This window comes from Malaclemys terrapin, chromosome 25 (genome assembly GCF_027887155.1).
Source record: "Malaclemys terrapin pileata isolate rMalTer1 chromosome 25, rMalTer1.hap1, whole genome shotgun sequence".
NCBI classification, from domain to species: domain Eukaryota; kingdom Metazoa; phylum Chordata; order Testudines; family Emydidae; genus Malaclemys; species Malaclemys terrapin.
The window spans coordinates 6,962,956-6,986,813 of NC_071529.1; the positions used below are offsets into that span (position 1 = coordinate 6,962,956).

The 23,858-nt window shown below is 54.7% G+C and overlaps 1 protein-coding gene across 1 annotated transcript in view; it reads left to right on the forward strand.

Moving 5' to 3' along the window:
- The window catches only part of ITGB3 (integrin subunit beta 3), a 40,748-nt gene that overhangs the window by 2,554 nt on the left and 14,336 nt on the right, over positions 1–23,858 (forward strand). The window contains exons 2-7 of the mRNA XM_054014525.1: positions 8,439–8,521; positions 15,544–15,736; positions 19,325–19,577; positions 22,068–22,230; positions 22,726–22,887; positions 23,357–23,452. Of these exons, the coding sequence (XP_053870500.1) occupies positions 8,439–8,521; positions 15,544–15,736; positions 19,325–19,577; positions 22,068–22,230; positions 22,726–22,887; positions 23,357–23,452 (950 nt within the window). The remainder of the gene's footprint in view (positions 1–8,438; positions 8,522–15,543; positions 15,737–19,324; positions 19,578–22,067; positions 22,231–22,725; positions 22,888–23,356; positions 23,453–23,858) is intronic.

Sequence of the window (23,858 nt, forward strand, 5' to 3'; positions counted from 1 at the left end):
GCTTTGTGTACCACGGAGCAAGCTGAGTGGAGGAATGATCCCTATTATTTACTCCGTGTGTTGTGGTAAGTGCTGTACAAACAGCACAGAAAGAGGGGTCCAGCCCCCCAGAGAGCCGACGGGCAGCGTTTGCCACCCGCGTGGCACTGGGGTAGATGTCGACACGAGGTGCACGGCTGCAGAGCATCGTGATGGTCTGGGGGGCGTTATCCTTTGCGGATAGCCTGTCGCAGAGTGCGCACTCTCTCCTGTGTGGATTGGGTCGGGCCAGGACTTCGGGGAGACCACATGTGGGGAAACTGGGCAGCACAGGCTGGGAGCTAGAGGTCCAGAAAGAAGGATGGGGGCTGTCTGTGTCCAGCAGGGGCTGTAAAAACCACCCCCCCCCCCTTTGTATTCCTTGCAGGGGAGTCTTGTCTCAGCGCTGGGGCACTAGGCTAGAAATGCGTTGGGGAAGGTGTGTGTTCAGTCTCATCTCCAGGCGTCTGTTAATATCTCAAACCACTCAGATTTTGCTCCGCCATTACCATGGTTCATCAGAACCTCCAGGGGTGGGTGCACGCAGGGTCCTGCCTCCCAGCTCATCACGACCTGTATAGTACCCCTGGGCAACAGCCGCTGCTGCCATCAGAACCAGGCGGCAGCCTGGAGATATGACTCCTTCTCTCCTGCTGGCATCCCATCTAATTTAGCCCCCCTCCAGCTAATGTTCTTGGGCAGGGAACAGACACTGGCGTACAATAGAGATCCCCATGCCCGGGACGTTGGCTGGCCAGTCTGCCCCGGGGATAAAATGCTGCCACATCTGAATTCTCCGCTCCCTGCAGCGGGAGAGTTGTTTTACTCCCACTTTGCCCGAGTGTAAGTGAGGACACAAGGGGTCGGACAATGGAGACCCAGCCCGTTGTGTTTGTCACCTGGCAGCCAGAGCGCTGACTGCGCCGTGAACCAATGAACCAGCAAAGCCCCCCCGTCCAGCCAGGGAGAAGACACAGATAGATGGCTCTGTAGTGCCAGCGCCCTGCGGGGGTCTGCTCGGGACAGGGGACATGGCTCGAGGCCTCCGAGAGGAGCTTGGAATTGTGTGAAATCTGGGATGGTCACAGGAGCCTAAAGGAGTTAGATGCCTGACTCTCACTGAATGTCAATGGGATTTGTGCACCTAGCCCCCGCTGGCTTCTTTGACCATCCCCGCCCAAAAGGAGACGGCACCAGGGCCCTGAGTCAGATCTCACTGGCGCCAGTTTCACCCCGCTGTGTGCCAGTTACACCGGCCCCAGGGAAGGAGACTTGGCGTTTCGTAGACAGAGACCAGCTCTGGCAGGGTTAGCTCTGCGCAATTCCTTTGGGACTAGCATTGCTGGGTCTGCTTCTCCCTCACCACCTGCCTGTAGCCAGCCCTGAAAACCCCCTGGCCCTTCGCCTTACTGCAGTGAATCAAAAGGAAGTGGCCAGGACGGTAACGGAGCAGACAGAGGCTAAGTGGTAGTGCAGGTTGGAAAGCAGCTGAGGTGGCATTCATCATCGCTGAGGGCGCGGGAGAGACGGGGGATTTCAGGAGGGCTGGAGAGGAGGCCTAGCCCCAGAGTTCAGCCACAGCTGAGCTCTCGGCTCCAAGTGCTGGCACGACCAGCTCAGCCTCGGGTGAACAGTGCTCCATGGAGTTCCTAGCGCAGGACCCTTCCAGAGGAGACCTTCCCACGCCAGGTCCCGGCTGCTCAGCGTGGCTGCAACACACAGATGGGGAGTCATTTGTCCCTGTGTTCTTTAGCCCAGCGTATTTAGTGCTTTGTGTCCATCAGATGGCCTCTAGCTCAGGTCCACAGCCATGACGGGCGCTGCCACACTCGGCCTAAGTGACTTGCCTAAGGTCACGCAGGAAGTCGGTGGCAGAGCCAGCTTCAGCCCCCCCCCCCCCCCCCCACGTCAACCCAGTCCTCCAAGGGCCCTGTCCCTAACACAGCTGTGTGGGGCAAGGGAGGAGCTCCAGCTAGCCCAGGGTTGAGGCTAACGACCACCCCTGTCAACGGGCCCCGAACACGGAGGGGAGAAAGCCCATCGGATAGGAAGCAAGCCCTGCAGATCAGCTGTCAAAGGAGAACTAAGCCCCGTGGGCTGAGTGCTACACGGCTGCACTGTGGTGACCGCAGCCCATGAGTCAGCAGGTGGATGTGGTTGTTAGGAAGGCAGTAGTGAAGAATGGAGGAAATGATAGGGCTGCAGCAGGGTCAGGGAGCCTTCCTGAGCACCCTCCCTTCTCCCTCCAGCAGCGAGACTGCAGCAGCGCTGGTTTGAACCTGCGGGATGCCGGGCGGCATCACAGACCCGAGAGCTGCCTCCCAGGTTTTGTTCTGAGGGGGGCTGGACACTGCCCACCACTGGGGCCTGAGCCCCCTTAGCTTTCAAAGAGCTTTGTTTTATGTATCTATCTAGCAGGAGCTCCAGTGGTTTGCAAGACCCAGTGCATAATCCTGAACCCCCATAATGGCCAACTGACGGTCCCTTTGTGCCTCTAGGCTAATACGTCCCTTGAGATTTCCCTAGCACTAAGCTTCTCTCTGAGCCCCTTTCTGGCTGTCTTCCAGCTGTGATGAACAAATGAAATCCAGTCCCCAGGCTCCTAGTGCCCCCCCCCCCCCCCCCGGACTGCAGCTTGGCAGGGCTGGTGAGCTCTGACACTGATGGGGGCAGGGGAGCCGAAAGGCCGGGTGATAACCATCTATACTTGTGTATCTATACTGCAGGGGGCTGACTGTAATATCACTGTAGCTACGCTGGTAGGAATGCCCTCAATCTAGACGGGCACTTAGTGATGTGTGAATTTGGGTGGTCGGTAGAGATTTATCTTCTTAAATAAGGGTCTTTGGTGGTCTTATGGAAGGAGTGTTGCTCTGGGACTCAAGAAAACCAGGTTCTAGTCCTGGTGATGTTAGGCAAGTTACTTCAGCTCCCCGTGCCTCGATTTCCCCATCTGTATAATAGGGATAATGGTTGTGAAGCACTTTGAGATCTATGGGTGAAAAGTGCTGCATGAAAGCTGGGGATTACGTGGGCAAAGCTCAGCGTTGATGGCCCTTTTCCTCACCCCTGGGCTGGGCACTGACACCCGTGCAGAGTGAATGCCCAACGCTGCAGAATCCGACGCTCCCTGTACGTGGGTGACGAAGGCTCTCCTGGTAGGAGATACAGAGCGGGGAACAGACCCCTTTCCATTAAACTGCCCCCAGCACCCACCACTCTTTGGAAAACCTGGTCCCTGAAGAGGGCTGGGGGCTGAGTTTTACAGCGTGCATCAGCCTGCCTACAGCGCCCCTGCCCTGTGCAAATGACTGACGTGAGCTGCTGCTTCCGATGGAGCAGGGAGCCCGGCCATGTGCCCCGCGCTGGCTAAGGGCAGGCCCATTATGCCCTGTCCCAGCGAGGGCCAAAAGCCGTGCGTACGTTCCTCTGGCCATTTAAGGAGCGAGCCCAGGAAGGGTGTCCCTTCCTGCTCTGAGGCAAAGAACCAGTCTGGGCACCCCGCTTGCTGTTTAAGCAACTTCCTACGAGCCGTTATCGCTTCACCAGTTCCTCTTCCTGCTCTGCTTTCATTTTCCTGCCTTCCCCTCCTCCCATCCCCTTAGCTGGTGCTTCCACCCCCGCATCTGCAACTGCAGTGCACAGAGCCAGGCCATCCTGGGGCAGGGCGTCAGGCCGTCAGGCTTTGTGACGGGCGCCTCTCGGTCCAGCCTGTGTCCCATCAACATCCGCTGCAGTGGGGCAAGCGATGGGGCTGGAGCAGGAGCCCTGGTGATTTAAACCCGGCTGAATCATCCCAGGGCCTCAGTAACAGGAGAGAGGGCATCAGTCACCGGGTCACCCCCAGCCAATTGCTTTTTCTGGCTCCCTTCTTCCCCACAACAGGACCTGTTTACATGCAGCATCCCCTCCTGCAGCCAGTCCCACCAGTTAGCATTGTTTGTATTATATTAGCGCCTTTGTCAGACCCCTAGGCCTCATTGTGCCAGGCGCGGTACAACCGCACAGCTCCGCCGGGAGAGAACTCACAAACCACGCAGAGGTGGGTTACCATGTAGCTAAAGAGCGCCCTCTCTGGCTGGTGTGGGCACGGCACTGATAAAATCCATAAGCCCTCATTAAAGGGCACTTCAGGTGGAGGCTGGCTGCTGAGAAGCCCTGGATGGATTGAAATCCTAGACCACAGGGTTGGAAGGGACCTCAGGAGGTCATCTAGTCCAACCGCCTGCTCAAAGCAGGACCAATCCCTAGACAGATTTTTGCCCTAGATGGCCCCCTTCAGGATTGAACTCACAACCCTGGGTTTAACAGGCTAATGCTCAAACCACTGAGCTATCCCTCTCCCCTCAAATCAGAGGGACCAGTCAGTCTATAGGGGCTCTGGGAGGGGGGTTACTGGTGATGGGAGCCTCTTTTCCAGGAAAGCATGTGCATGTGTAACCCACTGCTCAGTGTGTGCTGTGTCGTCGTCCCCCGCCCCCCCGTCTGTGCTGATCCACAGAGTAACAGCATTACACCTGCCACCAGCCAGAGAGGGTGCTACTTAACGATCAGTCATTTGCACGAAGGATCCCCCCACACTTTGCAGACACCAGTTACTAGGATGCTGAGCATTCGTGTGAAGACGGTGCAGTTCCGTGTTTCTATGGGGAAACTGAGGTGCAGGAAGAGGCAGTGTCACTGGAGAACCATAGAGTTTAAGGCCAGAAGGGACCACCAGATTAGTCTGACCTGTGTATCGCAGGCCAGCAACATCACCCAGCACCCTGTGACTGGCAGCCTGCCCCTTTAAGGCCTGGGGCCAGCCAGCCCTGTTCAATTAGCCAGGCCCCAACACACCACCGCAGGGTGTGGGCCTTAAAAGGAAAAACCTGAGCTGGGATGGGGGGTGAATCAGTGAGTGGAGAAAAAGCGCATATATATATATATATGGAGAAATTGCTCTAAAGATTCCATTGAGTAATAAGGGATTTAAAGATTAGTTTCAAAAGGAATGACAAGAATTATTGGCCGAGGAGGTGAGGAAGAAAAGGCTATAAAAAAAAGCCCCAGAATCAAGGCAAATGCACTACTCGGCAAAGTTCGGCGGGGCTCAGTGAAGTTCTTACATTTGCAGTGTTGACTAGTCACTGTGGGTTGAATAATCATTTTGATCTTTATTGAGGCCTCACAACAATGGGTTGTGAAAGGCAGGTCAGGTTAAAGAAACAGCTGATTAGCTGATATGGGAATGCAGGGCGTGTTCCCAGGAAAAGCAGGACGAATTTAACTACTTGAAGGTGACAGAAGATACTCAGAGTATTGGGAAAGCGCTTTACTGGGATTTTTAAAGGCTCTGGAGCAGGGTAAGGGAGCGTAGTGGTGTGACTGTATGAGGAGTCTAGTAGATGGCGCTAAGGGAAGAGAGGGGCAGTTGTTAGATCTCTGAGGGCCAGGGTCTGGGGAAGGAGTCCTCGTGAGCCGGAGGACCCTGAAGCTAAGCTAAGCGGACTCTTTAGACCCTCATGAAAGGGCTGGAGGGGACCCTTGCAGTCCGGGGGAAGAAGGAATGGGGGAGCCCTGATACAGGGGAGGAAGAAGAATTGGCAGGTCTGAGGTCAGGTCCATGCTACAGAGTTAGGGTGGTGCAAGGCAGTTAACAGCAACCTAACTACGGAGGTGTTGCTCCCGGCTACACCGCCGTAAGGCCTGGAGACACTGGTACCCTGCAAAGGGTGGGGCTAAACATGGCTTAGCTGGAGGGCTAAGTCATCAAAGCAGCTTGGAAGGCGTTGGAGGCTGAATGGAGTTTTGGAAGACCCAGGGGAAACTGAGGCAAAACTGCTACGATGCTCCTGCCCTCCCCCGCCCGCGATGTTGCAATAGGTGCTCTGGAGCAGTGAGTTACACGCACTGGCTGTGTCTGCACTAGCAAACATTCCCGCTGATAACAACCGTTGTTGGCCACATTGCAGCTGGGCTGATGCCGACAGGCCTCAACCGCAGGGTCCTGCTGACCCCAGGGGAATTTTGCAAAAGTTTCCTACTGCTGCTAACGTGTACCCAGCTCCACTGCTGGGGGCCCTAGTGTACAGAGGCTACGGCCAGCATTTTAAGCCCCATGTCCTCTAACCCTGATGCGAGCAGGTCTGATCGGCACAGTGCCCGAACAGCTGGTGACAGCCAGTCCCTGCAGGAACTCCCAGCATGGCTAACACTCTGAGAGCCAAATCCCCCTCAAGATGTTTGCAACCTCTCCCTAGTGTAGACAGGGCCGAGCAGCTTTCAACTCAGCACAAGGCTGTACTCTGGCTCCTGGCATGGTGATGAGTATGGCTTGGGCCTGTCTATGCTTGGAGCTCCCTCCCTGAGCCATTCAGCCGCACCCTGTTGTCAGCAGTGGGCAGGTTTCCTGGTGAATGGGGAGCTCGGAAGGCTTGAAAGTGGGCCGGGAAGCGCCCGTTCAAATGCCAGCGGGTGTCTGTGCTAGCTACACCAGAGCAGGCCAAGTCTGCGGCTGAGCAGGGGAGAAAAGCTCTCTCGAAACTTTGATGTCCCCACTCGACAGACAACACTGCGGGGCCCCAGGTGGATTTGTCTTCCTTCTCTTCGGGTCACGGAAGGTGCGTCTACGCTGCAAAAAAAGGAGTGTTCGCAAGCCGGATTAGCTAACTCGGGTTCAAATAACAGGGAAGACACGGCTCCGAACTTGGGTTAGCAGCGCGACTTCCACCCCAGGCTCTCCTAGCGGCTGTAACTTGCGCTGCTAACCCGGGTCGCTGTGTCCACACTGCTAATTGAAGCCGAGTGACGGGCTCCCCTTTCTCTGCAGTGTAGACGTACCCTGCCGGAGGCAGGATCCCGCACTAGAGCGTTCGAAGCTGCTGTGGCCGCTCCTAGGTTCCCAGGATTGGCTTCGGAGGTGGCTTTGTGCATTGTTCTGTATATTGCATGCACTCAGGATTTCCTGCCCCCAGCTGCACAGACAGCAGCTGAGAGAAGGGAAGGAATTCCTGAAGTTATGTGCAGTGCGTTCCCCTTAGGATTAAACTCCTTGGAACGTAGCCAGGCCCTCTGCTCAGCTGGGAAGGAGCCGGTTCTACTTGCACTCGGTTTTGGGGTCGAGTGTGCAGGGACTGGGGGAGGGAGGAGAGCAGGGAAGCCTGACTTCTCATGTTCGCTGGTTTCTATCCCTGCTCTCAAGTTAGTGAGACCTGGCGTCATCGTCTTTCTGTTTCTCTTCCTCTTGCTGCACGTGTGTGTGTAAATATCAGCCCAGATTCCCAGCTGGGTTCTGTCAGCACAGCTCCATTGACTTCACCGTCACGAGGCTGCTTTACACCGCCTAGCGTGTAGATGCAGCGCCTGATCCTCCCCCACCTGCTCCTTGGGCAGCCACCCACATCAGCTCACTGCTCTCTCCAAAGCCGCCTCCTGCCCGCTGCAGGACAGAGCCCCCCACCGCCTTTGGTGTCACCTGAACCCCAGAGATCCTTCAGCGGGTAGGAGTTTGCCCCTCAACTCACGTCCTTGGTGCACTTGCTTTGCCTCCATCCCTTCCAGTTCTCGGCTGAGCCAGCCCAGCTCGGTTCGCTCGCCTCTTCTCCGGTCTCCCTGCTCCGTTCTCCCGTGACGTTTTTGTGCGCTGCCCTGGCCTGCTTTCCGCAGCCTTCTGGAGGGGACCCGTGCACCATGGAAGCGCAGGACCAGAGGTGGCACAAACCTTCCCAAGTGCAGAGGAGTGGGACTTTTTCTGCGTTTGCTGGGCTGTTCCTCCAAACCCAAGGGCTCCCGCCAGCCAGTGCCCCTCTCGGCTTGGTCTGTGTGTGGCGGGCGGCCTGAGGGCCAGGGTGGGTGAGTCTCACCGAACCGAAGCCACTGGGAATGGCAGGTGCTCCCTTCTGAAAATCAGGCCCTAGAATCCTTGGCAGCTTCTCGTTCTTCACTGGGGACCCGCCATGGCGATCGGAGAGAGTCAGTGTGATCGGCCTGGTGTGTGAGCGTCCACAGAGGCAAATGGCCGCCTCCGTAATCAGAGCATGGCGAGGTGGCACGGAAGACAGAGGCAGTGTGGCCAAGGAGGGACGGTATTAGACTGGCACCGAGGTGACCTGGCTTCTGCCCCTGGCCCTGGGCAAGTCGCTTCCCCTCTCTGTGGTTCTGCTTTCCCTCCCTCCCTCTGTCTATTTAGACTGGAAGCTCTCTGGGGCAGGGACTGTCCCCACATTGGGGCCCTGATCTCGGCTGCAGCCTCTCAGTCATACCAACAATAACAATGAATTTCAGAGACTTGTCATTTCTTTGTGCTAGGAGGGCTGGGCGCTAGCTGGCCTTCCTGACCAGCAAAGAGCGATGAGACCCCGCTTTGCGTCTGGAAGAAGCCTCTTTGCTTCAGGCCGGGCCGGGGCAGGTGTTAATCGGTGTCTGTCTCTCTCTTTCAGGTAACATCTGTACCACTCGCGGGGTGAATTCCTGCCAGCAGTGTCTGGCCGTGAGCCCGTTGTGTGCATGGTGCTTCCAGGAGGTAAGCCTGCCGCCAGCCTGTCTGGTTCATCCCTTTGCCCGGCCTTTCCTTGCATATCGGCTGCTGCCCGTAGCCCTGCTCTTAATGGTGAATGAATTCAGCCCTTTAGCTGCATGTTAGTTGCATCTGGGTCCGGAGTGTAAACTCCACCATCGTTTGTAATGAGATCGTGGCCCCCTGGGTGCTGGATGCTTTTAAACGTGTGTCCCAATGGGAGCTGCTGGTGGCTGACCTGACGATGTCACCCGTCAAGGAGCCATGAGTGAGGATAAAAAAATTGGCGGGGATATCGTGCTTGGGGGTGTGAGCCAATCGCCGACTGTTAGGGTGTGCGTCAGGCCCACGGTGCCAAGTCTCGGAGCCTGGGTCAATTGCCTCGGGCTTGCTGGGCTTAGGCCGCTGGGCTAAAAATAGTAGTGTAGACATTCCGGTTTGGGCTGGAGCCCAGGGTCTGAAACTTGGGGTGGGGGAGGGCTCGGGGGCTGGGGTTTATCAAAGGGGTTTTTCCATCCGTGTGGTTAATCCAGGCGCGGTCATTAGGAGGTTGATCTAGCCGCATCTCCACAGGGGGTTAAGTCGGGAAATTTTTCACAGCCCTGAGCATCCGCAGCTGGGTCAGGCTAATTTTATGCATCGACCAGGTCCTCAGGGCTGTGTGTTGAAATGCATGTGTGTGCGTGTGACAGGATTTGTCTCAAAGCCCATGTGTGCTGGAGTGTCTGACTGTGTGTGTATTTGGGGGAGGGGGGAGACACTGAGGGGTGGGTGTGTCTGTCTGTCTAGGAAAGGGAGCCATTGTTAGTTGTCCCCATCTGATAACTAAGGCCGGTCTGTTCTCAGCACAGGGAGCCGCTTGCTGTGATTTCCCCATGTGTGACAGCCAAACCTCCAGGCAGAACTGCGCTAGCTCTCTCTGGGCCAGCCCGGCGAAATGGGGCTTTTTGAACTGCCTCCAGCACAACCCTTCCCCTGCCTGCCCCTGTTCCCAGGCCGCGGGGGCGGCATGACGTGCAGCGGGGGCTGGGAGTTCTTTCCCCGGATCCAGCCAGAATTTCCAAACAAGGAAATATTCCCTGCGCCGGCCGGGGGCCGTGTTTACAGAGACGTGACAATTAGGGAAAGAGACGTCTGACTGTCAGCAGCCGGCCCCCGGAGCGCTGGGCTGCGCAAAGCCCGCTCCGCTGTGTGGCTGCCCACATCTGGGCCATGTTGTTTTAATTTAGCAAATGAGATTCTCCCCCCGACCCCCCCAGGCCCCTCTCCCAGCCCTTCATCACACTTTATTTAAAGGGACAGCACCTTTATTGGTTTGGTTCCTTCCTGCCTCAATTCTTTGCCTTCCAGCCGCTTCCATTCTAAACAGGGGTCCCCAGTCACACTTACTCAGGCCTGGCTGCGAACCAGGCCAGTTCTGCCTCCGTTACTCATGCCGAGTAGTACAGAGCGTAGTGAGTAGCCTCGTTGCGCGCAGCGTGAGTATGCGCGCCACTGCCTGAGCAGGGTTTGCAGAGCCAAGCCCTGCGACTGTCTCCTTAAGGGCAGAGGCAGCGGCTGGTTGTTGCAGAATTTCACATGTTGCCTCCCTCCCTCCCTCCGGGCAGTCTTGGCCCTCCGTGGGACCCAGCTGAAAACCAGGGAGCGGGCCCTTCAGTGAAAGGGCAGGGACATACGTGAGGAAACAATCAAGGGAAACTCCGCTTTCCATTGCATCCTGTCCAGCCTGGGGCATCTGCTGCTGCAGGTCAGGGAGTCGCAGACTGGGGCTGGCTGATTTTGATGGCCATTCATAACTTTTGCATGTGGTGATCCAGGGGACCCAACCCTCAGGCTTCAGGGCATAGTCTCTGGCAGGAGTCAGGAGGAAACCTCCCTCCCCGCACGCCATTGCATTATAAGGTAAGGAGGTTGCCTCCAAGGCATTAAGTATTTGCTACGGCTGAGGAAATGATCCATTGATGTTATCCCGGAGATCTCAGCAGTGGATGCTATTTTCATGGGGGTCTGAACATCATCCGTGAGTGGATGAATAATAAATCATTGTCCTTAGTATCTTCACCCTAGACATCCCTGAAGGTGGCTCTGAATCATTCTCTTCATTGAGGAAACTGAAGCGGAGAGAGGGGAAGTAATACGCCCATGTGTACCCAATAGCAGAGCTGGGATTAGCACTTCAGGCCCCTGGCTCCCAAATCGGGGCCCTGCCCGTAGGAACATGTGGCTTTCAATCAGCGCCGGGCACTACGGAAGGCAGTGACGTCCCAGCCAGTCACCATGGCTATGCAGCTATGGAACAGCGTAACCCGTGCGGCCCGGCTTGCCTGGATTCAGTTGCTTTCCCCTGGCACCAGGTCTCTAACTTAGTCACAAGCATTAGCAAAGTGCCCAAGCTGTTGGCTGGCAGCCGGACCTACAGAGGCTGCAGAGACCTAAGAAAGGCTCTGCGCAGCCCTGCTTGTTATTAGGACTAAGGGATGGGAGGGCTTGGTAGCCCAGGGGACCATCAGTGGCATGTTGATTTCTCCCTTGCTAGCTTGCCAGTTCAAAACCGCGACTGCTAGCAGCAAATATCTCCAATGGCCAGGTGATAGGACCCTGGATGGGGAGGGCTCCGAGTTACTATAGAGAATTCTTTCCCAGGTGTCTGGCTGGGGGATCTTGCCCATGTGCTCAGATTCCAGCTGACCACCATACTTGGAATTGGGAAGGAATTTTCCACTGGGTCTGATCATCATCCGTGAGTGGATGAATAATAAATCATTGTCCTTAGTATCTTCACCCTAGACATCCCTGAAGGTGGCTCTGAATCATTCTCTTCATTGAGGAAACTGAAGCGGAGAGAGGGGAAGTAATACGCCCATGTGTACCCAATAGCAGAGCTGGGATTAGAGATCCTGGGAGGGGGGCGGTTCGCCTTCGTCTGGGACACGGGTCACTGGCAGGTTTAAACTAGAGTAAACGGTGGATTCTGTGTAACTCAAAGTCTTTAAATCATTATGTGAGAGCTTTGGTAACTGCCGGAGGTTAGGGTTCTCTTACAGGAGTGGGCGGGTGAGGTTCTGTGGCCTGTAATGTGTACGGGGTCAGATTAGATGACCTTAAAGTCTATGAGTCTAAAACCGACCTTGGTCATTAGCAGCCAAAGCTAATTACCCGCTGATGGTTCTTCTGAGCCGTGTGGAGGGGGTGTTGGAGGGCTGCTTGGCATTAACCTGCAGTCTCCAGGGAAGAGCACCCCCTCTCGAGCAGCGTGTCTAAAACTTCTGATCCTGACAGGTGCTGAGTGATTCCCTGTGAACTCCATAGGAACTGTGAGGGCCCAGCGCGGGTTGTCTGGCCAGCAGTGTTATTAACTATCCCTAGCATGGCAGAGCCCAGCACTAGTGTCACTGCAGAATATCCCTAGCCAGTGGCATGCTCCAGTTTTGACAGGCTAGGATTGGGAACACAGCGTGGGACCCAGACACCTTTAGCAAGGATCCATCCCAGGGAGTGAGTGTTACCTCTCCCCCTCCATCCCCGATCTGCAGAGGAGCAGAGGCTGGGACAGCCCCAGTCAGGCAACCTTTGGCTCAAGAGGTAGCCGCTCCGGTGTTGAGCTCTTGGGGACCCCGGTCCGTCAGCCGAGATGGCGGCCACGCCAAAAGCACTGTACAAAGTTAGCGAGTAGGCCTCTCAGCCACCCGGTGAAGTAGGTAAATACTATCCCTGTTCTGCAGATGAGGAAACTGAGGCACAGGGAGGGGCCGGGTGACTTGCCTGTGGTCACGCAGCAAGTCAGTGGCAAAGCCAGGAATAGAATCCAGGAGTCCTAGCTACTGCCGGGCAACAAGTTATCAAGGCCCAGCAGGCCCCGTCATCCGGTGTGGCTGGCCATGTCGTAGCTCATATGGAGCAGACCAGGATGCCATCTGGCCAGTGACTGACGGCAGGAAGCCCAAGCGGAGAGCTGAGAAACGGAAGGCCACAAAGGAGGGAGCTGGCTACTGCTGCATTTCGTGGCTATCGGCCCGGCTGGGGGGGAAGCGAGGCAGATAGCGCAGTTGCTTCCAGCGAGGCCCTCCTCCCAACGCCATTTGTATCCTTCCACTCATTTGAGCCGAACAAAAAAATAGTCCCTTCTCCTGGGCCCTTTCAGCTCCCAATTCGCAGCTGGAATCTGTAACAAGCTGACTCTAAACGCCTCAAGCTCTGGGAAGGTTTGGATTCGGCATTCGAAACCCCCCCAGTGCTGAATCAGGCCCGCGTAGTGCAGACGCAGATGGACTAGAGACTTTGGATTTAGGAGGACACATGTCGTGTTTCTTTAAATGTGGAACAAGAAGCCAGGTAGAGGGAGGTTAGAGGAGATTCTTAGCGGAAACCTGACCATGACGCAGAGAGAGAGAGACACACAGTAGCTTTAGGATGATGCTGTGAGGATTGTGACTGATCTCTGTCTCAGGGAGACCTGAAGATCACGGCTCCTTTGCACTAGGCAAGGTCCAGACAAATAAAACAGAAGCAGCTGCCCCAGAGAGTTCTCCATCTGGGGCTTAGACAATGCACAGCAAGTGAATAAACCCACAGGCCTGATACAGGAACAGACATTGTGGTTGCATACGTTGTTGTTTGTCTTACGATACCGCCCCGGGGCCCAGCTGAGGCCAGGGCCCTGGTCTGATGCTTTCTATGTTCATAGAGTGGCTAACAGTCTAACTAGACAAAGCAAAGGGGTGGGGGGATGTAATATACAAGCAGAGGGAATAATGGGATGCCTGCGTGCATCACGGTGATCAAAGAGGCTCTGATTTTCAGCAGGTGGGTGCCCACGTCTTCTTTTGGGAAGAGGGGCAGTGCTGCCCAGGGGGTAGAGGTGCTGCACTGGGACTTGGGAGATCTGGGTTTTATTCCTGGCTCTCTACAGACCGGCTGTGTGACCTGGTGCCAGTCACTTCTCTCCTGCTGTCTCTCCCAGCCTTTGCCTGTTTATTCTTTGTGGCCGGGATTGGCTCTTGGGTTTTATTCAATGCGGAGTTATTCCAGAATAGCTATTCCGGATTAACTCCAGGAAGCAGACTAAAAAGCGAATTTGGAATAAGAGTGTCCACACCTGGCGTTAATTAGGAATAGTTAATCTGCTCTAAAATCACCCACCCACCCACACACACCCCTTATTCTGGATTAATTTCCATGTGTAGACGAGCCTGCGCTCGGGAGTTGTACCGCACCTAGCACAACAACAGAGCCCCAATGGCGTTTAGGTGCCAATGTCATTTGAAAATCTTGGCCTTTGTCTCTAGCCAGTTCGAGGACAGTGGAGATCAAGAGTTCAATTATTGCAATATTGGCCTACCTGAGAACCCCCCATCAGGGAAGCTGGCAGCGCCAGCCCTCGGCAGATTAGTAACTGGGCCTGGGGGAAAGGGCCAGGCAGGTTTCTCAGAAACGCCCAAGGGGCCTGGAGATACACAGTGACTTTGCCACTTAGGTTTCTGGTCCCCTTGTTTCAGCTCTGGCTGTTTTCGGTTCTTTCACTCCTTTTTTGGTGCTGTGTTCCCCCGCAGCCCTGCAGCCTGCGGTAGGCTGGAGTTGGCAGATAAGTCTGTGGTTTCCTTATCCAGGAATTAACCTTGTCAATGTGACAGGCCGTCCCACGACCGGCTGGCTGCTTGTTCAGGGTGAATTTCCAGCAGGGGGGCTGGTACTACCCTGCAGCTTTGGAACCCCTCCCTTAGGCAGAGCTCCAGGCTTCGCCCCCAGGACTCGGGGAAGTCGGGGCCTGGGAAGGTCTGAACACCATTTGGCTGCTCCGTCCCCATTTTCTGCCGGTGCCTAGGCTGCGTCTCACCCTCTCCGGGCAAACCTAGCTGCTGTTTGCAAAGCGTCTGTGGAGAAAGGTCTGCGCCAGCAGCGCTCCTGGGTCCTTCCGGCTTAGCCCTGGTGTGACAAGGGTTTTAAACCATCCTGCTCCAGGCCTTCTAATTCCTGGGGATCAGGAACAAATTTCCCTAAGGGTGGGTTAGCCCGTAACTGCCTCCCGCAGAGTTTCTTCAGCAGCTGGCGGTGTTGGCCAGTGAGCAGGGGCGGCTCTATGTATTTTGCCGCCCCAAGCCCGGCAGTCAGGCAGCCTTCGGCGGCACGTCAGCGGAAGGCCCGCCGGTCCCACGCCCCCGCCGGTCCCACGCCCCCGCCGCCAAATTGCCATCGCAACCGCGGGACCAGCGGACCTCCCGCAGGCATGCTGCCGAAGGCAGCCTGACTGCCGCCCTCATGGCAACCGGCAGGCCGTCCCCCACGGCTTCCCGCCCCTGCCACGGAGAGAGACAGGATCTGGGCTAGATGGCCGGCGGGTCTGCTCTGGTGATTCCTAAGGGGCAGAGCGGAGTCAACCCCACTCAGGAAACATTTGCCAGCAGCTCAAGGCTATTGTCCCAAGTCCACGGGAGCTGGAGGTTTCCACACCTACATGCCCCATGGGCAGCTGTGGGACTTGAACCTGGGAATCTTCTGCAGCAAAAAAGCACTGGCCTTTACCACCCCAGCTAAAGAAGCAGCTCCCTTTGCACCCAGCACGGAGCAGGCTGTTGTCAGTTGTGGGGCCGGCCAGGGCCACAGTTACACTCACTAAGGGCCAGGTTTATAAAAGAGCCCCTTGGAAGAGAGGGGGAAGCATTTAAAATGGAGCTGAGGAAGGGGAGAGAGGCAGGCAGGGCGGCATTTTGGACAGGCTGGAGGGCGAGAGATGGGAAGGCCGGAGAGACGGCCGTTGTGACCCCGGCAGGCCTTGTTGAGCCTGAGTTCGTTACCTCTGGGTCTATGTATTGCCGAAGCTCCCAGCCTGTCACTGGCTCTTCACCTCCCATCCTCAATGAGGGGAGGCCCCTGCCATCCATCCAGCCCGGGTTCGTCCCAAGCTCTGTGATAAGGGGTTTCAGAGCCACAGCCCCGCTCCCAACAGCACCTGCTCCGCTGCCCCTATTTCTGGCCTAATCCCAGGCAGCAGCATCGGGACTTTGCTTCTATCTCCACCTTCTTGCTCACAGGACTTGGCGCTGGGAACCCCTCGCTGCGACCTGAAAAAGAACCTTCTCCAAAATGGGTGCATGCAGGATTTCATGGAGTACCCGGTCAGCAGCACGGAAATCCTAGAGGACAAGCCACTCAGTGACACCGGCTCTGGACAGACCGTCACTACCCAGATGAGCCCTCAGAAAATTGAACTGCACCTGCGGCCAGGTAGGAGCCAAAAAAAAAACCTTGTTGGCGTTGAGGGGATTGAACCTGAAACCTCTAGCTCTCAAACCATCAGCTTCTACTGCCTGAGCTAAAAGAGTTAGTGCTCTTGGCAGCTTCATCAGCCTCCATACATGACCCAGCCACCCTAGAGAAGACCAGAGCAGCCCACGAGTGGTGTAGGTTACGTACCTAGAGCAACATTCAATCCTGTAGCTTTACAATCAGGAAGGTTGTGTCTTTGTTACAGGAACCCAGTGTTAATCAATGGATTAACCCTGCAGGCCAGGTGATATGCTGTTGGCCAGGTGAGCTGTTAAGATTGGACCTGTGACTTGATGCCAGACTAGTTACAGGATAAAATTTTCAAAAGCACTTCAGTGACCTAGGTGCCGAAGTCCCAATTTCAAAAGCCACTTAGGTGCTTGGGAGCATAATAATCATAATAATGCCTCGCACCTGTATGGTGCTTTTCATCGGTAGCTCTCAAAGCGCTTGACAAAGGAGGTCAGTATCATTATCCCCATTTAACAGAGGGGGAAACTGAGGCACAAAGCAGGGACGTGACTTGCCCAGGTCAATTGAACTGAAATTCGGGTTTGAAAATGGGACGGAGGCTCCTAATTCAATGGGGCGCTTAGGAAGATGTTATCCCTCGTCTGATGTGATGGAGAGCCGGGTAATGTAGGACTGTGTTTTGTGTTTTATACACACTGGGTCTCTATCTAACATACACACAGTATGCTCGTTACAGCCCTGGTGAAATGCCGTCAAAACCAACTCGCACACCACACAGACCTCAGCTGAGGTCGGGGCCCCCTTGTGCTAGACAGCGTAATACACAGCGTCCAAGGCAGCCTGGGAAACAGCATGAAGGGACTTGCCCACGGTCATACGACAGGTCAGCAGAAGAACTGGGACCACAGCCCAGGTCTCCTGACTCATTGGGCCATGTCCTGTGCACTGGGCCATGGTCCCTCCCTTATTAATGAGCAGCTAATCTGGAGGCCTCGGTTTGCTTACCCTGGACTGCAGCCGAGTCAGTGAGGTCTGTGCGTGTTGCTTATTGTGAGGCCTGGGGCTCCGAGGACCTGGGGACGATTCTGAGCCACGACTAAGAATCTTCTCCACATTGGCATTTTGAAACCTCCGTTTTCACCGTGCGACTCCGTACTGGATCTGCTCCCTGCCACAGCCCCTGGGACTCCCTCGAGCCACCTTCCCAGCAGGGGGGCAGCCACATTTTATCCCCACTCCCCTCAGATCGCCTCTCCCTTTTTCTAGTCCTCTCTGGGCAGCCAAGTAGTCTCCTATCCTATTTCCTGGGGAGCTGGCAAGCTACACCTGCTGCACCAAAATCTGCAGGGAGTATGGTTGCCAACCTTCCAGGATTGTCCGGGAGTCTCCAGGAATTAAAGATGAATCTTTAATTAAAGATTACCTTATATACTCGGTCATAAGCCAAATATTTTTGGTAAAAAAGCGATGCATCAAAGAGCGGGGGCCGGCTTATAAACGGGTCTACACCAAAATGGGATGATTTTAAACTCTATGGAATCATTGAATTGAATATCTAATACATTGTCGTTTTGTTTAACTGGAGCGTCTGCAGGCATGGAGCCCCTCAGCTCCCAGTGGTTGCGGTTCACCGTTCCCAGCCAATGGGAGCTGCGGGAAGTGGCGTTGGCTGGGAATGGGGAACCACGGCCACTGGGAGCTGAGGAGCTCCGTGCCTGTGAACACTCCAGGTAAACAAAACGTCCAGGCCCGCTAGAGGCCTACCCTAACGGGCCAGGAGCCAACCCCTGAAATATAGGGTTGGCTTATGAAAGGGTCATACAGTTTTTGCTATTTTTACCTAACCATCTTGGGGTGGGGGGGCGGCTTATAAACGAGCGGGCTAATGAATGAGTATATACAGTATGTCATTTGATGAAACCTCCAGGAATACCGCCAACCAAAATTGGCAACCCCGGCAGGGAGGAGATAGGTGACTTAGGCTGAGTATCTGGAAAAAGAGTTGAGTCCTCAAACATGAATGTTCTCATCCATGTTATAATTAACCCCGAACCTCCTAAAGCCCTGGCACCCCTCCCATCCCACCGCTTTGGAGGAGAAGGTGCTTGGGAAACTCCTTACGGACCTCTGATAGCCCACCCATGGGGCCGCTGAGCGATGCATTCTGGGTGTCTCTTACCAAGCCAGGAAGTGCTCGAGGGTGGGAGAGAAGGAATATTTCTTTGGGAAGAGGAGAGTCTGACGGCTCCGTGGTGACCTGGGGCGCTGAGCTGAGGGCAAAAGGCTCAACTCAGTGCTAGCCCCGTAGGGAAGGAGTTAAACGGTTCGTGACAATACCCTGGCACAGAGCTGCGGGACCCACTCCTGCCAGCCTGAAAATCATCGGCACATCACACAGTGTCTCCTTTCCTTTCGCGGGGAAAGAGGAACCTGGCTGCTCACTTACGGCCCAGGATTCTGGTTCTGACCGGCTGGGAGGAGCCTGTCAAGAACTGAGTGCTGGCAGGGGTACAGCCAGAGTCCGTTTAGGTCTCGGGAAGGCGAAAGACTGCGCCTATTCTATGCAGGTTCGTATCTCGTCATAGTCACCTGAGCACTTCGCAGTCACGGGCTAAGTGACATGACTAACGTCTGTCATGTGTGGTTTGTTCTTTCTCTCATCCTGGGGGCTTGTGAATGCTTCCTGGGAGGAAAGTTCCCCATCAAAGTTTCCATCAGAGTCAGAGAGGCTGCGTCTTCGTTCTGCCTGTACCCCTGGAATGATTCAGCAGCTAATGCTCTTTATCTGGGGCAGTGAGGATCCGAGCAAGTCACAGCTCGGACCTACAGGCTCTGGGCTGATAGAAGCCAGCAGTGTGCTGTCTGCCCGTGCAATGCACCCCCCACAACCGTCTGTGCCCAGGGGACGCTTCCGTCCGGCCCTCAAATCAAACGGCATCCTCCGCCCAGCGTGACTTTGCACACACCCTGCGTGCCAGTCACACCGCATGGAGGACACACATTTTGCATTCAGATACAGAATAGCGTGCCTGACAGAAACTGTCACTGCTGTTAGAGGCACACGCTTTTCGTCCCCAGTGCAATCCCTGCTCATGCCCATAATAGATGTTAGCGCCCAAGGATCAAATTATTCGAGGTTGATCGTGCCTAGCTAAGGACACTCTTGCATTATCCATGTGGGAGCGTTAGGCCAGGCATGCAAGCTCCTTGCACTTCTGCCCATATGGGATAAAACCAGCATATATTTTAGATTATGAGACGGGATTATGATAATCTAGCCTGGCTTTCTATACAACACAGGCCATGGGACTTCCCAGAATTAATTCCTGTTTGATCCCAAGCACTGTGCCCTGCAGTTTTATCCCCATTTATGTTTACCCTGGTCTGTCTCACCACAGCAGGTTAAGACTCTCCATGGGGAAGAAGACTCCTGTCCAATGAGGCAAACACTTAGCTTCCATCTGGGTCTGTGAGCAGGGTCACCCTGGTCAACTCAACCTCCTTCCCTCCCACTGGGATCCGTGGGAGATCTCCTACACCCGCTCCTAACCCCGCTGCCGTGTTCCCTTTCAGATGACTCCCAGATCTTCTCCGTCCAAGTGCGCCAGGTGGAGGACTACCCGGTCGACATCTACTACCTGATGGACCTGTCCAATTCCATGAAGGACGATCTCGCCAATATCCAGAGCTTGGGCACCAAGCTAGCCACTGAGATGCACCAGCTGACCAGCAATCTGCGGATCGGCTTCGGGGCCTTTGTGGACAAACCCATCTCGCCATACATGTTCATCTCCCCGCAAGAAGCCATCGACAACCCGTGCTATGAGTAAGTCCCAACCCAGAGGAAGCAGCAACACTGCTGGCCTGAGCTACCCTTCATTGGAGTCAATGGGAGTCTTTGCATTGACTTCCAAGGGGCATTGAGATGGTAGGTGCACAAAGCCAATTGGCTTTATGGCACAAGGATGTCAGCGAGAGACAATCCACCAGATTTTTAGCTGGTGTAAATCAAGGGAGCTTCATTGATTCACACCTGCTGAGGGTCTGGCCCATTGTGTCTAATAGTTGGAGAGAGGGAGCTAGGGCTCCTGGGAAGTGCTGGGCGAAGCTTTTTGGGCAAAAAAATTTTCACCAAAAAACCGCAGATTGGGTATACTGAAATACTTCAAGACTTCGTGGCAAATTCGGCAAGTTATTTCAGTCGTGGCGGGGGGGGGGAGTGTGAATTCTGAAAAAATCTAAAGGTTTTCACTTTTTGTTTAGAATTTTATTTCAATTTTATTTAGAAAAAAAACCACACACACACACACAAATGAAACAAAACTTGTCGTTCAAGCTGAACTGAAATTTTGTCAACGTTTTTGGTTCACCGAAACCCTTTTTCCTTTTTATTTGGTTCTGCCACTGATCCGAAAACTCAGCCAGACGCACCGCTCAGCTCCTGGGTTCTGCTGCTCCCTTTCTGTGGGACCGTGGGCAAAAGGCTACATCTTTCTGGCCCTCATGTCCCCATCTGCAAAAGGAGGAGGATAAAACACTTGAATATCATTTTTCACCTATAGATTGTCGAGCCACCTTACGAGAGTAAGCTGCATTACTGCCATTGTGTAGAACAGTATCTGCAGAGATGTATTGTTTTCGTCTAGTAACGTCTAGAGATCACAGCCCAGATGGGGCTCTCTTGTGCAGGGCACTATACAAACCCACACAGTGAGTCACTAACAGCTCTAGGAACAGAATCCCGGAGTCCTGACTCCCGAGCCAGTGCGCTATCCGTTCTTCCACACTGCCGACCTCAGAGGGTTATTGAAGTGTTGATGAGTGGCCTAGCGGATGGAGTACTGCACGGACACTCAGGAAGCCAGGGCTCTATTTTGGGCCCTGCCGTGTGACCTTCCCCTCCCTGTGCCTCGGTTTCCCCATCTCTAAAAAGGGGGCAATAATACTGAGCTCCTTTGTAAAATACTTGGCGCTCTACTGATGAAAAGTACTAGATAAGAGTCAGGTATTATTATTACTGCTTAAGCAGCACAACGGGATACAGTTTGGAATAGCAGTTTTTGAACACTTTTAAATGATGACTTCTTGGAAAAGCCATCTCTAAAGCCCACAAGAGGAGAGGCTGTTCTTGGCTTAGTCTTAAGTAGCATGCAGGAGCTGACTCAAGAAGTGACAGCAGCTGAGCTGCTAAGTAAGAAAGACCACAATATAATTCACACAAGAACAAGGGGACAGTCAACCAAATGAGAAGAGGAGAAATTTAAGATGAGTAAAAGGACATTTTCACCTTCTGTGTTGTTAGACTGTGGAACTCACTGCCACAGGAAGTTATGGAGGCCAAGAACCTAACAAGACTGAACAAGAGACTGGACATTCATATGGATAGCAAGAAGACCCAGAGTTGTTTATAATTAACAACCACCAATGTTTTGGAAGGGATAATAGATCTTGTGCTTCAAGGCTGAAGCCAATCTGTATTAGGGCCCAAGATGAGACCTAATGTAGGGAGCAGACTATCCCACATCTGCTACTGTACAGTTCTGACCACTTCTTCTGAAGCATCTGGCACTGGCCACGGTGCAAAGATGCTGGGCTAGATTGACTTTGGATGTGATCCAGTCTGGCTAAAAAAGAGTAAAGTGCCGTTGTTATTTATTAGAGTTATGTAACTTCGGTATAAGAAATTCAGTGTTTCTCCAATTTCCTACTGGAAAAATACATTGGGGGGGAGGGGAGGTTTGTCTGATTTTCTTTTTTAAAGGACAGAAGATTTAAAAAGAAGGTGAAGTTTTAGTTTCACAAAGTGCACGGTGATTTATGGTTTTTTAAATGTTACGGCGAATGGGGGTTTAAAAACGTACGGGGACGGGCACATGTTTCTGGCGTTACGTTATGCCGTGGTGATCCTGGTGCTTTCGATCCCCCAAAGGGAGCTGCATGCACTCCATGGGGAGTTTATGCCAATTTTGCAGATGGTGTGTGCCAACTTTTCCAAAATGCCCAGGCCCAGCTTTTCAAGCACTCTCCACCCACATTATCACACGTGCGCTGTGTTTGCAGCGTGCACCTTACACTCGATTGCTCTGTGTCCCCTGAGGGAGTCGCTAACACCCTGCTCTTCCCCTATTGCAAAGGGGAGGCGTCCCAGTATGGAATTGGGGGGGAAATACAGAAATGGTTGATAACCCCCATACCAGTAAGGACACTGCAAGACACGCTGCAGGCTAGGCCGCAGGGGCGCTGTGCCGTCCACGGTCTTGACCTTCCTCTGCGTTGGGGAGCTACAGTACTTCTCTCCACGGTTGCTTCCCCGCAGCATCGGCCAAACTTGCTTGCCCATGTTCGGCTACAAACACGTCCTGGCGCTCACGGACGAGGTGACCCGCTTCAACGAGGAGGTGCGCAAGCAGAGTGTCTCGCGGAACCGCGACGCACCCGAAGGGGGGTTCGATGCCATCATCCAAGCGACCGTCTGTGACGTAAGAGCTCTGGCCCGGGGCAGAGAAGGGTCACCAGGCGGGATGTGGTAGGTTGGATATCTCATAGTGCGGTGAGGCCAGCGGGACATGCAGCGAGAGCAGGTGTGAGGTGCAGGGTGTTGAACGCTGAACATAGGAATTGGCAGGCTGGGTCAGAACAGAACAGTCTCTGGGGCCAGTGCCAGATGCTTCAGAGGAAGGGGCAGGGAACCCCAGCATGGACCATGGAATAACCTGCCCATCAGGGGAAATTCTTCCTGACCCCAAGGCTGCTCATGCCCTGAAGCATCAGGGTGTCCCCTTTATTAATTTGCATCCTTTCTTAATAATATCCCATGTTTAGGAGTAGCCCATACTTCCTTGCTGGCTTGCCCCTAGTGCTGGTCACCCCTGGGAGCTCCAGGTACCAGAGCTCAGGCAGTAACAGTAATTATGGTGTCCAGCAGTGCTAAGGTATAGAAAAGGCTGGGAACCCGCTCCTGTGTTCTGCTGCAGGAGCAGATCGGCTGGAGGAACGATGCTAGTCACCTGCTGGTCTTCACGACAGACGGCAAGACCCACCTCGCTCTGGACGGGAGGCTGGCTGGGATCGTACAGCCGAACGACGGACAGTGCCACATTGACGAGGATAATCTCTACTCGGCCTCCACCACGCTGGTAAACGCAGGGCCCTGCCTGCGGGTCGGGGGGGAGGGAAGCGGGTCCCTGTGGAACGCGGGAAGCTTGCGTACGAGAGCACGCAGATACATATGTGTGCATACCTCTGTGTGTAAACGCGTGTGTGTGTAGTTGTGTGTACCCACGTGGATGTTCATGGGCCACGTGTGTGCACCTCTGTACATGTAAGACAGTAAAGGAAGGATGTGTGCTGATCGCAGGGCTCCCCCAGCCATGTCCCAGGGGAGCAGCCTGTGGGATTGGAACAGCCCTACCCCACATGGGATTACAGCAGGCTGCTGAAGGCAGACAGTGCTCCAGCCTCCGGGGAGGGGAGGGGAATACAGGCCAGGGCCTGGTGAGACGTTTTGGGCAGTGGGGCTGCGGTGGTGGTATTCGATGTCTCAGCACCTGCTGCGCCTGCGGAAGCGCCAGCCCCCAAGGCCTGACCACTCGTTTCTCTCCCCAGGACTATCCCTCGCTGGGCCTGATGACTGAGAAACTCTCCCAGAAAAACATCAACTTGATCTTTGCCGTGACGCAGAGCGTGGTTGGCCTCTATAAGGTGACTGCTCCACGCTGGCGTCCTGGATGCCCCGCCCAGAGCCCAGGAAGCTCCGCCCCCAATGGCAGCTCCCTCCCCTCCTCTCCCCAGCACCTGAGGAGCTCAGCACACTCTAGACATTCGCAGGCAGCCCCCAGGGCCAGGGCCGATGAAAGGAGACGCTGCGTCTGCCCACAATCTGCTCCCAGGTGGCTAGAAACCCATTCGCGATCCCCTCCCAGGCCTGTAATGACCCTCAGCTCTCCACTCTCAGGTTTTATGGCCTGACCAGAGTCACCCAACAAGACAGCAGCTGAGCCGGGAACAGAGCCCAGCTCTCCGGGCTCCCAGGCCAGCGCTCTGGCCCTGGCCTCACCCTGCCTGTGGTTGCAAACACTCCCCCCGCAGGGGTTTAACCCCCGCCCCG